This window comes from Spermophilus citellus (assembly GCF_964194105.1).
Source record: "Spermophilus citellus genome assembly, chromosome: 13".
Lineage (NCBI taxonomy): Eukaryota > Metazoa > Chordata > Mammalia > Rodentia > Sciuridae > Spermophilus > Spermophilus citellus.
The window spans coordinates 58,558,846-58,573,602 of NC_138193.1; the positions used below are offsets into that span (position 1 = coordinate 58,558,846).

General features: G+C 46.2%; 1 protein-coding gene and 1 pseudogene across 5 annotated transcripts in view; one reads left to right on the top strand and one right to left on the bottom strand.

The window, feature by feature from the left end:
• ARHGAP25 (Rho GTPase activating protein 25) overlaps nt 1–14,757 on the bottom strand; it is a 95,474-nt gene that overhangs the window by 33,315 nt on the left and 47,402 nt on the right. For 3 of the 4 annotated variants that reach the window (XM_081264894.1, XM_081264895.1, XM_081264896.1), the window contains one exon: nt 14,449–14,565. In XM_081264894.1, coding sequence (XP_081121020.1) covers nt 14,449–14,565 — 117 coding nt within the window. Of the gene's footprint in view, nt 1–6,000; nt 6,266–14,448; nt 14,566–14,757 lie in introns of those variants that run through there. The other variant, XM_081264897.1, reaches the window with a different exon arrangement.
• LOC308632412 (elongation factor 1-alpha 1-like) lies at nt 11,060–12,030 on the top strand (annotated as a pseudogene). Its single transcript has one exon. The product of its transcript is annotated as an elongation factor 1-alpha 1-like (transcript).

Genomic DNA, 14,757 nt, shown 5'->3' on the forward strand with positions numbered 1-14,757 from the left:
CTGAGGACCCCCAGCGAATTTGTTTGCCCTCAGGTAGCAACTCCCCTGGTAGCTGGTGCAAGGGACCTCTGTTGTCAGCAGAGGGATACCCTGGGTCTGACTATCATGCTCAGTTGGCTTTTACCTCTGTGAGTTCAGGTGGGCCGACTAGTTATTTCAGCGGGATCATTAGTGCTGAGTCACGAGAAGCAGGCGAAACAGAACTAGAATGTAGCCCAATCCGGGCTCGGTGTGTTCTGAGAGGGGCAGACTGTTTGCCCGGGATCCCCTTCAGCTCAACAGTGCCTAGTGGTCCTGAGCGAACATTATTTTGACAGTTTACTTCTCCCTATGCTCACGCAGCTGAAGGGGTTAGAGACTTGATCTCTCCGCATCCGCTGCCATGTTGGATCACTTAGATTTTAAATGGTCACTCATCTTATCAGCTGTTCCATTTAACTCGGCAGCTCACTCGCGCGGTGAAGAGTCTGCTCTATGGTGCTCCGCGGGAAGTGGCGGCGGCGGCGGCGGCGGCGGCGGCGGCGGCGTGGTGGCGGCCCAGCTGTCGCCTTTAGGACCCCCTGGGAGGGGGTGCGGGCTGGGGGAGGGGAGGCAGCGTCTCGGGGCCCGCGCGGGCCGGGTACTGGACACGTGGGAGAGCGGGCGGGGTGGGGGAAAGAAATTGAGATCTAGATTTAGGGACTGAGCGTGGGAGGAGAGACGGTGGGGGAGAAGCAAAGCAGAAAGGCGGAGAGGAGAAGGAGAAGGGACCGAGGGAGCCAGGCAGCTCGAGGGCTGCAGCCTTACTGCTCGCGCTGAAGTCGTGATGGACTCACTCCACCTTGGCTGGAGTTGTGGCGGATTCACTCCACCTAGGCCCCTTTCTTGACATGGTGCTGAGTCTTTGTCGACAGATATCCTTTAATGATCTTTACTTCATCTTTTAAGACGCGGCAACATACGCTGCGGGCGCGGTGGCGCGGAGCACGGAGCGGCTTACTCACTTCCCGCCGCCATCTTCCCATTTGATTCTTTTGAACTGTTGCCAGAGGGCACACTCCCACATGAAGCATTACAGGGTCAAGTGGTTTGAACATTTTTATGACCTGATGTTATGCAAATTGCTTTCCAAAAAATCTTTTCTCCAATTGCACTGCCTCCAGCAGAGCAAGCATGGACCAGTGTCACCCCAGCCCCAATAGCACTGGGCTATCTGGAATTCCCCCACCCATCATGGGTAACAAAATGAGTTTCTAAATGAACACAATTCTTGTGTACCTATTCTGCCATCAAGCTCCAGGCCCCTAGTGTCCTGAGGGTTCAGAAGACAGGCTGCGGCTTCAGTTCTGTCTTGCCTGGTCCTACTTCTTTTACAACCAGGACTCTGTTCCCCCTGGCACTTCAATCCCCAGGACACTGGTTTGCAAAGATCCTAGGTTCTCCTCATGATTCTATCTCTGGCTGAAATGCTCTATCCCGAGTCTAATTAAGGTGGATTCCACCTATAAAGAGCTATACCAGGCTCTCAAATCTTCCGTGTCCTCTTGGCCTTCACTGCAGCCAAACTGCCACAGTTTCTTCTTTTTACCATTTTCAAAACCCTCCTGCTCCCTACCTTCCTGAATCACTGCTCTACCCGAGCAACACCATTCCACTGGGCTTGAATAATCATTTAGCTCTCCAACTGCCACAGCAGTGGTCTTCAGTTTGCTCCTCCAAACCTGGGAGCTCCTCCAAGCCCCACTCCCCATCATGTCCCAAGTGCTGGAAGGTGAGAATGTTGGGTCTAATTCCAACCAGATCGTCTGGGCTGCTGTCTGTCTCACTGCATTTCAGTGAGACTTAGTTAGATTAAATAGTCCTGTGGTACAAGTGTGAAAGCCAAGGCTGGCATTCCTCAGGTTGGCCTGGCACCCACCAACATTTTTGGTGTGACTTACTGTCATGCCCCAAAGGCACCTCACCCTGATGTTACCAAAACACAGTGCTCTCCAGTCTCCATGTCCTTGGACAGTCTCTTCTGGCTGCCCAGCCTGTTCTCTCCCTTCCCTGTCTGATGGATTCTGTGTGTTTTCCCTGGCCCCTCTCAAATAGGGCTGGTCTCTGCTGGCAAGTCCCCCAGATAGATAGTCCACATCCCTACTCTGTGCATCTGCCTCCCTTCTCGAATGTCCCATTCCTTCCTACACCGAGCCTATGTGCTGCAGGAGATCAGAAGCCCCCTGAGGCCAGGAGAGGGAGAGGGTCTCGTTTTGTCCCCAATATTTAGCATAATGTCTGGCACAAGGTAGATGCAAATTATGCTGAATTACTTAATGAATTAACTTGTCCTTAAGCAAGTATTTTGGCATTTCTTTAGTTGAAACCTTAGCAGGCATCTCTGCAGACATGTAGGACCTGATTCTTGCTTTCTACGAGCTTACCATCCAGTTATGGAAATGAGAGGACCACACAAAAAATGGCGAGAGACAACCAGAGAATGTCCATAAACAGAATTAGGTTTCTGTTTGTACGTGAAAGGAGGTGAAGAGAGAGTTCCACCAAATGAGAAGGACACAATTAAAATGATCTGACTTAAAACAGACCACATGGTATTTGGGAAATTCCCTTTGAGGAGTTTTTTTGTGAGGTCCAGAGAGTGGTCGGCCCTTAGGGGGCCAGGCAGATGTCTTTTGGAGTAGTTAAAACTTGGGATCCAGGAGTCTTCAGGACTCACCTGGGGGAAAACCCAAACATAATATAAGGATGAGAAGTCAGGCTTTTCTCCTCAGCGGAGACCATCAGCCTTGCTGTGTCTAGCCTCCACTCCTCCACGCACTCTGAGTTGTTTTCACCAGGAAATTCACTTCCCAACATTACTTTTTCCTCCAACATGCCTACCGCCTTCATCAGGCCCCTGGGAGCCATGAGGAGCAAGCCATTGCCATCTCCTGGAAATTTATAATTCCAATCTTTCTAAGACCTTGGTTCCAAATTGTCATCACCCCCTTGAGCTCACCACCCCTTCCCTCCCCTCTGTGTCAGTAGGTAATCTTGTCTCCTCTGTCTCTATGTCTCCAAATGGAGAAGACAAGTGTACTCCCTCACCCCCAGTCCTGCCTCTCCTTCCTTCCTCTACTTCTGTCTCTGTCCTCTCAGGGGAAGGAAGGGTTCTGTCTTCCTGAGTGACGCTTTCCTGAACTGTCTGCTCCATCCCTTCCATCTCCTCTGGGACTTAATCTTTATAATATAAATTATATTCTTTTGATATAGAGAGCCTATGTTAGCTTAGGTCTTTGTCAATTTATGAAAGAATAATCTCCTACCCAGCTCTTAAATGAACGACCTGCACCCAAATAGCCTGATTCACAAAATTCCAAGCATTAGAATTAGCCATACTACCTTTCTTTTCCCCAATATGGATCCCATCCTACATATGCTTCAAACAACTTTCTATTCTTGATGCTGACATCTACATCATTCCTGCAATGGTTGCTTTCTTCCTTTCTTTCTTTTCTATTTTTTTTTTTTTTTTGTACCAAGGATGGAACCCAGGGCCCTTAGCCACTGAGTCATATCCCCAGCCCTTTTTTTGTACTTTAATATTTAGAGACAGGGTCTGGCTGAGTTGCTTAGGGCCTCACTAAGTTGCTGAGGCTGGCTTTGAACTCACTATCATTCTGCCTCAACCTCCCAAATTGCTGAGATGACAGGAGTGTGCCACAGAGCCCAGCCTACAAGGGTTTCTTTTGCAGTTCTGTTTCTAGAAAAATCCTTCTACCAGAATTCACAAAATCATTCAGCAAATGCCAACTGAGCATCTGTCCTTGTGCCAGGCTCCTTGGTGGCTGGAGATTATGATAGAAAGAATGAAAGGTGATCTTTGTGCTTAAAAACTCTTGCACTAATGCCATTCCTCCTATATCTACTACCTGGAAACCCAATCTTTCTGAGTTTCGATGTTTCTCCAAAGGGATCTGGTCACTCCTTCCTCTGAGCTAATGGAGCTCCCGATGCACACCTCTGTTTTTATGGCCTCTCCTGTAGTTTTATGATGATTTATTTAAACATCTTTCCCTTCCACTGGACTGTGGGCTCCTCAAAGGCAGACGGCTTGTCTGGCTCACCATCTATTTTTATCTCCTGGCACAGAAATTGGCACGTGATGGACCAGACCACCAAGAGCTATTTCTACCTGCTGCCTCCCATTCCTCCAGGTCTCCACCCCTTCTCTATTCAGCACTTCTCCAAACCTGCTCTTGTCTGGAGATCAATGGCCTTTATAGCTCTAAGCCCAGGAGTCAAATGTCCAGGCCTCAACTCAGCTGCTATTAGCAGCATATGACAAAGCAAATCACTCCCTCTCCTCAAGACGCTTGCTCGTGTGGCCTTGGGTACACCACGGTCTCTCTGTTCCTCATTTATCTCATTGGTGTTCCCTCTCAGCCTCCCCAGATCATTGGTCCTTTCTCACCGTCCCCCAAATGCCAGAGTATTCTAGGGCTTCCCGTCCCCATTTTCATGAACTTCCTCAGAATCTCATAAATATCACACATATTTAAAGACTCCAAACTCTACATCTCCAGCCTAGAAATGAGTTGAAGCTCTTTCCTCCGGCCAGAACTCACCACTGTGGGCTACATTAGGACCACAGGGCCTCTTCTTCCATGAGACAAAGAACATTCTTGTTACTTTTAGTTTGTGTAGATCAGGTTTTGTCCTTCTTCAACTCAGATCACATATGAGGAGTTTGGAATCCAAAACTTCAATGGAACTCCAAAGACCCAAGCCTGAATAGTACTGATTTCTGATCTCTAGACCCTTATCTCTACCCTTTGATTCTGAGTGGATGTGAAGAAGCCTAAATGTGGGAAAACAGATAAACAGAGAAAAACCCAAGAAGAAAACAGGAAGAGGCCATTGAAGGAAGAAGACATCGGGGCGGGAGTTATTCCAAGGCCATTCTCCTTGCCAAGGACAAGAAGAGGCAAGTCCCAAGCTGCCACTTCTGTGTCATGCCCTAGTAGGCTGGACCCACTCTTTCAGGGGACTGGTGCTCCATGCTGACTACCCTCTGGCAGCAGGATGGGGGTCTGATCAACTCCTACTCAGAAGTCATCACCACTTTGAGCCAGTCACCATTACATAGGCATTTCCATCCTAACCATTATAACATTTCATTAATTATAATTGCTCTACGTGATAGAATTATTTTAATTGCTAAAAGTAATATCATGATCCTCATAATTGGCCACTTTAAGTTAATTTTGTGCTGGGAACTGCCTCAGATGTTTCCATGTGTGCTATCTAGTTTGGTCCTCGCCGAGCCCCACAAAGTGTTCCATTTTACAGATGAAGAAACTGAGACTCAGATGAAGAATTTATCTTTAGGTCAGAGTTACTCTGTGGGCCTATATTTACTGCTTTAATTCCTTTTGTTTAAAGTCTATAGAATAAAATTTCAGATACCATCAAGTCTCAAGGGGAGGGACTAAGGAGTGGAGATTCTTGGTGCGTATTCCACAGTCCTCTGGCCATCCCGTGCCATCCCATTTCCGTTCTACTATGTCCATCTTGTTCCTCTCCAGCCCTCCAGACCTAACGGCTTTGGACAGAAGGCACCCACCCCACCCTGAACAACCACAGGCGGGTGACATCTCATTACCACAGACTGGACAACTGCCCAGTCTCTGTACACAGCACATCCTCCATCCTCAGCTCCATCTCCCCATCCCAAGTTGGGCTAGAAAACACCAGGACCCTGAGGTGATTTGGGGAACTAAAGATGGAAAGATCAGCTGTCACCTCCCTCCCAATCTCATTCTGTATTTGTCATCACTCAAATACCCCACCCCCTGCATACCCCCAGACCCTGAGGACAGTCTTTCCCCCACCCCCACCTGCCATCCCAGCACTGGTCCCCGTGTCCCAGTGGCTCAGTTCCAGGGGCATCCCCCATCCCTGACAAGACAGTAAAAAGGAACTGAGAAAAAAAGTGTGTCTTCTGGCAGAAGAATCGAATCACAAAATAGGAAGAAATACCTTTCTTTCGGAGACCAGGGGTTTTCCTTTTGAAATCCCAGCAAGAGAGCAGCGCCAGGACAGGAAAGCCACAGTCCAGTTCCCACCGCGGCATCCTGGGAATATGAGGCATGGCGGCACCGAGGACTCAGAGCCTCTGACAAGACAGCCCCAGGCCTCCTCTCCTCCCGGCGTTGGAAGAACCGTCCCTTTTCCTTTCCAGATCAGCACATGCTTGCAAACACTGCTCAGGCTCAGAGTCCCATACGGAAACCACGGGATCTGTTTGCACCTGCCCTAGCCCTCCTGGCCCTGATTCCCACACCACTCCCCTCCTCACTCACCTTTACACACAGGACCTGTGGCTTTTAAAGAGTCAACATAAAGCTGTCGGTGCTGCAATAAAAATAAGTGCCTCCTTTTACTTAGCAGCTAATTGTCAACAGCCATTCAGGGGATAGCTCAGAGATGGATTAAAAAAAAAAAGAAGAAGAAGAAGAAAAGCCCAGACGCTTACCAGCATTGCTCCATATATCAAAGTGTCTGGCAGGAACACAGAATTTCACTTAGTATTTATGAAGCCAGCCCACCCTTCCCTGGAAATGCTTTCAGAGTTGCATGTGGTTCAGAGACAGTGCTCTTGGAAGTGGGCTGTTGGGTAGACCAACATGCTCTCCTACCCCCACAGAGAAGATGAAACCCACAGTACAGCAACCGAACAGATAAACCCAGGAGGCCAAGAGTGGATTCTCGGTGACACAGAGGAACAGGCAGGAGTGAGGTTGCTAGGAAGGGCCCCGGGGCAGTCTCACAGTGCCAACCTAATGTTCATCCCTCCAGCAGTCACAGTTCAAGAATGGAGGACTCAGCTTTGACACCACCTTCTCCCTCTGTGTTAAATCCACTCCCGCATCCTGACAATATTTCTTCCAGAATGTTGGGTGAACCTGTTTCACTCACTCTCTCCATCTCCATGGCCACCACTCTTGTCCATGCTTCTCTTGCCCAGATGACATCCTGACTTTGACTTTCACATTTAGTCTCCTGCCTTTATTCGGATCTGAGATCTTTGGTTCAAGTCATTCCTTTTTTTTTTTTTTTTTTTTTTTGCTGTGCTGGGGATTGAACCCAGGGCCCTGTGCAAGGCAAGCACTCTACCAACTGAGCTAAATCCCCAACCCTCAAGCCATTCTTGACAAAGCAACTAGAATGATCTTTTAAATATAATCTGACTGTCTCACCTTCTTACTTGAAACCTCCCAATGGCTACCTGTTGTTCCTAGGATGAAGGTCAACATCCTTGACCAAACCATCTCTGCTGTTACCACCTTCCCTGTCCTTCAGAGTTTGTTCTCCTGTCATAGGACTTCTGCACATGCCACTCCCTCTGAGATGCCATTCCTTGTCCCCCCTTCTCTGCCTGGCTAGTCTCATCACTAGCTTAGGGATGCGTTTCTTTACCTTCTTGACAAATACTCATATTTTTTTCCATATACCACCATGTATTTTTTTTTCCAGGTGTAATTTTGTATTTTTTTCCTTCACTTTTTTGATTGATTTTTGTGCCTACTAGTAGACTGAAAGCACCTTGTAAGAAGGGATTTTTGTTTTCTTTTTTCTCTCTCCTCTCTTCCTTTGTTACCGTTGAACCCCTGGGGCAGGCACCATGGTTGGCATGATGCATGCGCTCAAGATATAGTTGTTGAATAAATAAATAAACAAGTATCTAACTTAAGTTAGGAGCTGGATGAAGGTGAGACAAGGGAATTAGGTGAAACAAGTATAAATCATTTCTTTTAATATTCACTTCAGCTAGAGAGAAAGGACGAGATCACATGGAAGAACGGTGAATCACAGAGGCAGCATATGCCACAGGCTAAACTGTGGTAGGTTGTGAAATCCTGCTCTTAAGGATGCAGAGAACCTAAAAGAATTAGAGAAAGAAAAGGTACTTAAGCCAGAGAACAATCTGATATTTACATACTATATTATATGCCTTGTACTGGCAAAATCACAAAGGTGCTGAGAACACAGGACCTGCCCCAATGCCCACAAATGGAGCAGAACAGAACTATGAACAACTTAATGCACTACTTCCGTGCCCAGAAGTGGCCTGAGCTAAACTTGAGATGGCTAGTGTCAAGAGGAAGCTGTAAAAGCAGCCTGGATTAATAAAAACTGGCAACAGAAACCAGGTTTCAATGTAGGGATCCAGAGAAAGCATAGAAGAGGGTAGTTTGGGGAAAACAGGCAGAGCCAGACTGGGACACGTTGACAGAAGTTGAGATGCGATTGACTCTATTCCCTTTCTCCTACTTATATTAGGGAAACATGGAATTGTAATCAGAATTTCCTGGGAAAAGAGCTGGTCTAAACTTTCCAGCAAGAGGGTTATGACGAGCTTGCCTACAGAGAAGGCTGAACAGCGAGGTGCCATTCTCCAAGGTTCAAGGAAGCTCCAGAGCCAGCTCCCAGGCAGGAGAGGCTAGGAGAAAGTTGGGAGAGCTGTGGACACCTCATGGCCATTTCTCTAGTCAAGGGAGAAAGGAGCCAAAAGGGAATTGGGGGCAGGAAGAGGAGTCAGCTCTGCAGGATTATTACCAGAGTGACTTTTCTAATTTAATATTAAGATTCACTACCTGGGGTGTACAGATGGGCTACAGTTGTCCATAAAATATTTTGCTGTCGAGAAAACAATTGTTTGTGTCTAGTTATCATTCCAGGAGTTTCCCTAGCTTTTATCAGATTTTCTAAAGGAGTCTTTGAACCATAGAGAGATTCATCCAAACTCATCCATGGACTGCTTAGAGGGAAAAAATTCTAGAGGGAGGGGTCAGAAGAGCTGATCATCATTCAACAGAGAGGACAGCCTAGGGGAGTAGAAAGTGACACTACGGGAAGAGGTAGCCTTTCATTTCATTTCATTTAATACCTATTTATTGAGCACTTGCTATGTCAGACACCGCTAAGACTCTGGGATACACTACTGACAATCTAGAGAAAAACAATTCCTGCCAAAGAAACTAACTATGAGCAAAGGAAGAGTACAATATTCAGCTTGTCAGAAAGGAGTACATGCTAAAGAGAAAAATGAAGAACAGAGTGATAGGGAGGGTTGGAGGGAGGGAAGAAAGGGTCAAGGGTCAAATAGAATGGTCAGGAGAAGGCCTCCTGAGGTGACCTTGGAGCAAGGACCTGATGAAGGTGAAGAAGCCAGCCATGTAGCCACCCAGGACAAGAGGGTGCCAGGCAGAGGGTCCTGAGGCAGGGGCATGCCTCAAGTGTGAGAAGAGGCAGGTGCAGCTGGAGACAAACAGTACAGAAGATCATTCTGGAGAACAAGAACAGAGAGGTCACCAGGTACCCCATGAGTCAGCATAAGGCTTTTAACTCTGACCCTGAGTAAGAGAGAAGCTATCGGCCAGGGTTGAACAGAACAGAACTTTGATGTGACAGGTTCAACAAGCTTACCCCGTCTGGATGACAACAGACCGCAGGGAGCGGTGGTGAGGGTGTGGAGATGTTTGGAAGCTATGGCTGAAATTTGGACCAAAAAGGTTTCTTTCTCCAGGGGGAGGAAGTAGTGAAGGTAGTGAGTAGTGGGCAGCTCCCTAGTGCTAAAAAAAGAAAAGCCACACAATTTCACGAAGGGCTAGAAAGAGATGACAGCAAAACATCTCAGTGACTTCACAAAAGCTTGGGGGACATGTCCTGTGGACCTAGGTGTGCTTTACAAGTGGTACTGTGCAAAGAAACCTTGGCCCTACCCCTTGCCCCACCCCTTGGACAGGCCATTTATTCCCTTAGAACTGAAGTTCCCTGACTTAGGAATAGAAAGAACTAAGTATCTGATTTGCCCAGTGGCCTTAGATGGGACTCTGCTGTCTTAAAATGCCTTCTTAGGCTGGGATCTATGATTCTGGTTCACTGGGTGACTTTAAAAATACCCAAGATGCCACATCAGAACCAACACTGATCTCTGAATTAGTAAGAAGTGAGGTACTCTGACTTCCGCTCCCCTGGACTTTCCACCACCTACAGGACTTATGCTTGATTTGCTTCTCAGGGTGGCGGCCTTGGGGTGGGGGGTGGGGGGAGAAGTCCCCTGTGTACTCCAACGAAGTGCAGCAGGTCACCATGGCAAGGCTCAGTCAAGCATCGCAAAAGGCATAGATCCTGATGAAAGTACATTGATAGCATTTTGACTCAGAGCAGGTGCATATTTAGGCAACATTGGCTGTCCTGGTCAATGGGGGCAGCCCGATAAGCCTTGCACTGGGGAAAGCAGAAAATGTCAACAGGGCTCGAAATAATATAATCTAAGGCAAGAAGGAAGGTCACAGCTAAGATTATGCAGGCTGAAACAGCATATAATCAAGCTTTAATACATAAAAATCCTTGTCTTATCCCTTAGCATGGTTTAAAAAAAAAAAAAGGTGTTTAGGGCCTGGGAAATGGTTAACAAAACTATGTAACTCTTTCTGCTACAGGATACAGATGGCTGGGCAGGCACTCTTGAGTTTAGCTGTCCCATTCAGGGTACATTTTATTTTTTCTCAAAGCCCTTGCTGGTGGGTCGGAGCCAGAGCTGCCTGCCACCCCAGGTCTTGGAACCACAAATGAACTCGGGACCTTAGCTGAAACAGGCAGTTTTTTTTTCTCAGTTTGTAATGGGACTGTTTAAGATGAAACTGTGCTTGTGGGAGAAGCGAAAGAATGCTGGGTTGGCATGGCAGTACTTGAGACAAGCAGATGCATGTCCATGCCCACTAGATGAAAACAGGCAGATTTGCAGAGAAAAGCTGGAGAAACTGCATGTCGCCAGAGAAACCGACAGGATAAAGCTCAGTTCCACACTCCATCCCTCACCCCTGGCTTTTGTCAGGCCCCCTCACAGTTTCTGCTTTTGGTTTCTATGAGTAGCTCCTCTATCTGCCTGGTAAGCCCCTCTGTGTTGTTTAATGTCATCATATATGATTTCTTTCCAAATAATCCCTGAAATGTATCAATTAAAATCCTTTTTCACATCAGGTTTGCCACAGGAACACATTGTGAAAACCACCACTAAATCAGAGCCAAAATGGGAAAGGAAAAGATTCATATTAACATTGTTGTCATTGAACATGTAGATTCCTGCAAAGTCCACCACTACCGGCCATCTGGTCTACAAATATGGTGGGATCTACCAAAAAAACCATTGGAAATTTTGTAAAGGAGGCTGCTCAGATGGGAGAGGCTCCTTTGGGTATGCCTGGGTCTTGGATACACTGAGAGCTGAGCATGAGCGTTGTATCACCCTTGACATGTCCCCTGGAAATATGAGACCAGCAAGTGTTACAAGACTATCTCGATGCCCCAGGACATAGAGACTTTAACAGAAACCCTATTACAGATGCATCTCAGGCTGACTGTGCTATCCTGATTATTGTTGTTGGTGTTGGTGAATTTGAAGTTGACATCTCTGAGAATGAGAAGAACCCTGAGCATGCCCTTCTGGCTTACACACTGGGTATGAACAAACAATTGTTGGTGTTAACAAGATGGATCCCACTGAGCCATCCACAGCCAGAAGAGAGATGAAAAAAATTATTAAGGAAGTCAGCACCCATACTAAGAAATCTGGCTACAACCCCAACACAGTAGCATTTGGGCCAATTTCTGGTTGGAATGGTGACAACATGCTGGAGCTAAGTGTTGATATGCATGGAAAGCCACCCACAAAGTTGGCACTGCCAGTGGAACCACTCTGCCCGAGTTTGGATTGAATCCTGCCATCAACATGTCCAAATCATGAGCCTTTATGTCTGCCCCTCTAGGACGTCTACAACATTGGTGAGATAGGTGCAGTCCTCATGGGCTGAGTGGAGACTGCTATTCCCAAACCTGACATGGAGGTCACTTTTGTAATGTCACAATGTCACAACTGAGGTAAAGTCTGTTGAAATGCACCATGAAGCTTTGAGTGAAGCTGGGGACAAAGTAGACTTCAATGTCAAGAATGTGTCTGTCCAAAATGTTTGTGGAGCTGGGCACAGTGGCCCCAGCCTGTAATTCTAGCAGCTCAGGAGGCTGAGGCAGGAGAATCATGAGTACAAAGCCAGCCTCAGCAACTTAGTGAGGCTCTAAGCAACTCAGTGAGACCCTGTCTCTTAATAATGTACAGAAAAGGGCTGGGGATGTAGCTTAGTGGTTAAGCATCCCTGAGTTCAATACCCAGTTCTGAACACCCCCCCCCCAAAAAAAAATGATGTTTGTGATGGCAACGCTGCTGGTGACAGCAAAAGTGACCCAACAGGGGAAGCAGTTGGCTTCACTGTTTGGGTGATCATCCTGAATCATCCAGGCCAACTCAGTACCAGCCTTGCTCATGGATGGCACTGTCACAGCTAACATTGCCAACAACTGTGCAGAGCTGAAAGAAAAGATAAATTGCCATTCTGGTAAGAAGAAAGAAGATGGCCCTAAATTCTTAAAATCTGGTGATGCTTCTATCATTGATATGGTTCCAGGCAGGCCATGTGTGTCCAGCTTCTCTCACTATCCTACTCTGGGTTCTATTGCTGCTTTGTGATACGAAACTGACAGTCGCTGTGGATGACATCAAAGCATGGACAGAGGCTATTGGAGCTGGCAAGGCCACTATATCTTCCCAGAAAGCTCAGGTAGTTAAATGAATGCCACCCCTAACATTAAATATTTGTTTAATAAACATGAAAATATATTTAATATACAGTGGGAGAACCATCTCAGAATTGTTTGTCTCAATCAGCCCTTTAAGTATCATAGTAAAAGACTGGCTAATGATGACAATGCATCATAAAGCCTTCAGAAGGAAAGGAGAATGTTCTGGGGGCCAGTGTGTGTGTGTGTATGTGTGTGTGTGTGTGTGTGTGTGTGTGTGTGTGTGTGTGTGTTTTAAGTTATTAGTTTTTAAATCAGTACTTTTTTTTGGAGGGGTACCAAGTATTAAACTCAGGGCACTTAATCACTTAGCCACATCCCCAGCCCTTTTTAAAAAATTTTGTATTTTATTTAGAGACAGGTCTCACTGAGTTTCTTAGCACCTTGCTAAGTGGCCGAGGCTGGCTTTGAACTCACGATCCTCCTGCCTCAGCCTCCTGAACTGCTGGGATTACAAGGTATAGGCCTCCACACCAAGTCTCTACTTTTACTTTTTAATGGAAAAAACTTGACCAAAATTCTGTCATCGAATTTTAAGATCCCTTTAAATAAAGTTTAATTAGGGAACTAAAAAAGATAGGAGCATGGAGAAATTTTTAAGTTATAAAATAAAAGATACCAAATTGCATATATCTTATGTTTATCATTCTGAAAAATGTTTGTGTACTGGGGCTGGGGCTGGGGCTCAGAGGTAAAGCGCTCAGCTGGTATGCGTGAGGCACTGGGTTTGATCCTCAGCACCATATAAATATAAAATAAAGATATTTTTAAAAGTTTGTATACATTTAAAACAAACCTTAAAGTACCTCTCATGGTCTAAGGGGTATTTTTTTTTCAAATTTCCATAAAATTATTATGGTGTTCTTAAAACTTGTGGAAGAATCCTTTGGGTAATCAAATCAATGTTTACTAAAACCCTGAAAGCTTCCATTAATGATTTCTGAAATAAGAAGAAATTAGTCAAGAAATAATCATATATTTCTACAGAGGTCCTGAAGTTGACACAATTACGAGTGTCCCTAAAAAGTTGGAGAAAATTGTGTCTTGTGAGTTCATCCATATCAATTCTCTCACATTTTTATAGAAAAGAGAAAACACACTAGGTTCATGTGCTTATTGATTTTAGAAGTTTTCTGCATCAGTTTTTGCTGCTGCTGCTGTTGTTGGTTATTTTGCAGACAAGATACTTCTCTGGTGTGGAAATATCAATAAAATTCCCAGAGAGCTCAAACACTCGAATCATGTAACACAGAGAAGTGCTGAATGCAGAATTCACCATGTACCTGCAAGACCTCCAGTCTGACTGCTCCTATTTCGGACAGCAGCTCTATTTTCCTGTGTGGATTAGCTTGTTACAGCTCTTGCTGTCAGCCCTCTTGGGTCCCATAAGTCCCATAACTGGACAGATCCATAGGTTCCATGTGGGTTAGTGCTGCGAGGAACCCTGGGTCAGCTGGACCAACCCACTCATTTCACAGATGGGAGTGCTTTGGCCCAGAGAGTCTCCTCTCTGGAGATGCTTTAGGGCATCACACCCATTTGATGATCAATGCAAAGGACTTGCCATCCCTACAGTTGATCTGGAGTTGACCCAAGAGAAAAGCTAAATGCTCTCAACCCTCTTTTCTTTCACATTCAGCAGAGGACTTGGCCATGACCACGGTCTCAGCATTGTTCTCTGGTTGTCTCCCTTGAACCACTGTTTCCAGGAGGGATCACATGGGGAGCTACTTCCTCTTCATGCCTGAGATGCCACAAATACTTGCCCAGGAGAGCCTGGTCCCTTACCTCCAGAAGGTGTGCCAGCAACTCTCCTGAGGAATTTAACCCACTCCTCCATCTCTGCCTGCGAGCTGGCCATGAGGACATAGGAGTCCTGTCCCATGCGATTCTGGTCCCATGGGGCTGGAGGGAAAAGTAGAACACATGAAGTTCTTAGAGTGGTGGGGGAGGAACTATAAGTAAAAGAAGGAAAGGAAGCTGAACCTGCACAGATTCCTTCTACCAGTCAAATAACATAAGGCATTCTCCAAGATCCCATTGGGACTGGATCTCCATGCACTCTTATGCTTTTTGCAGAAATTCTAATTCTACAGA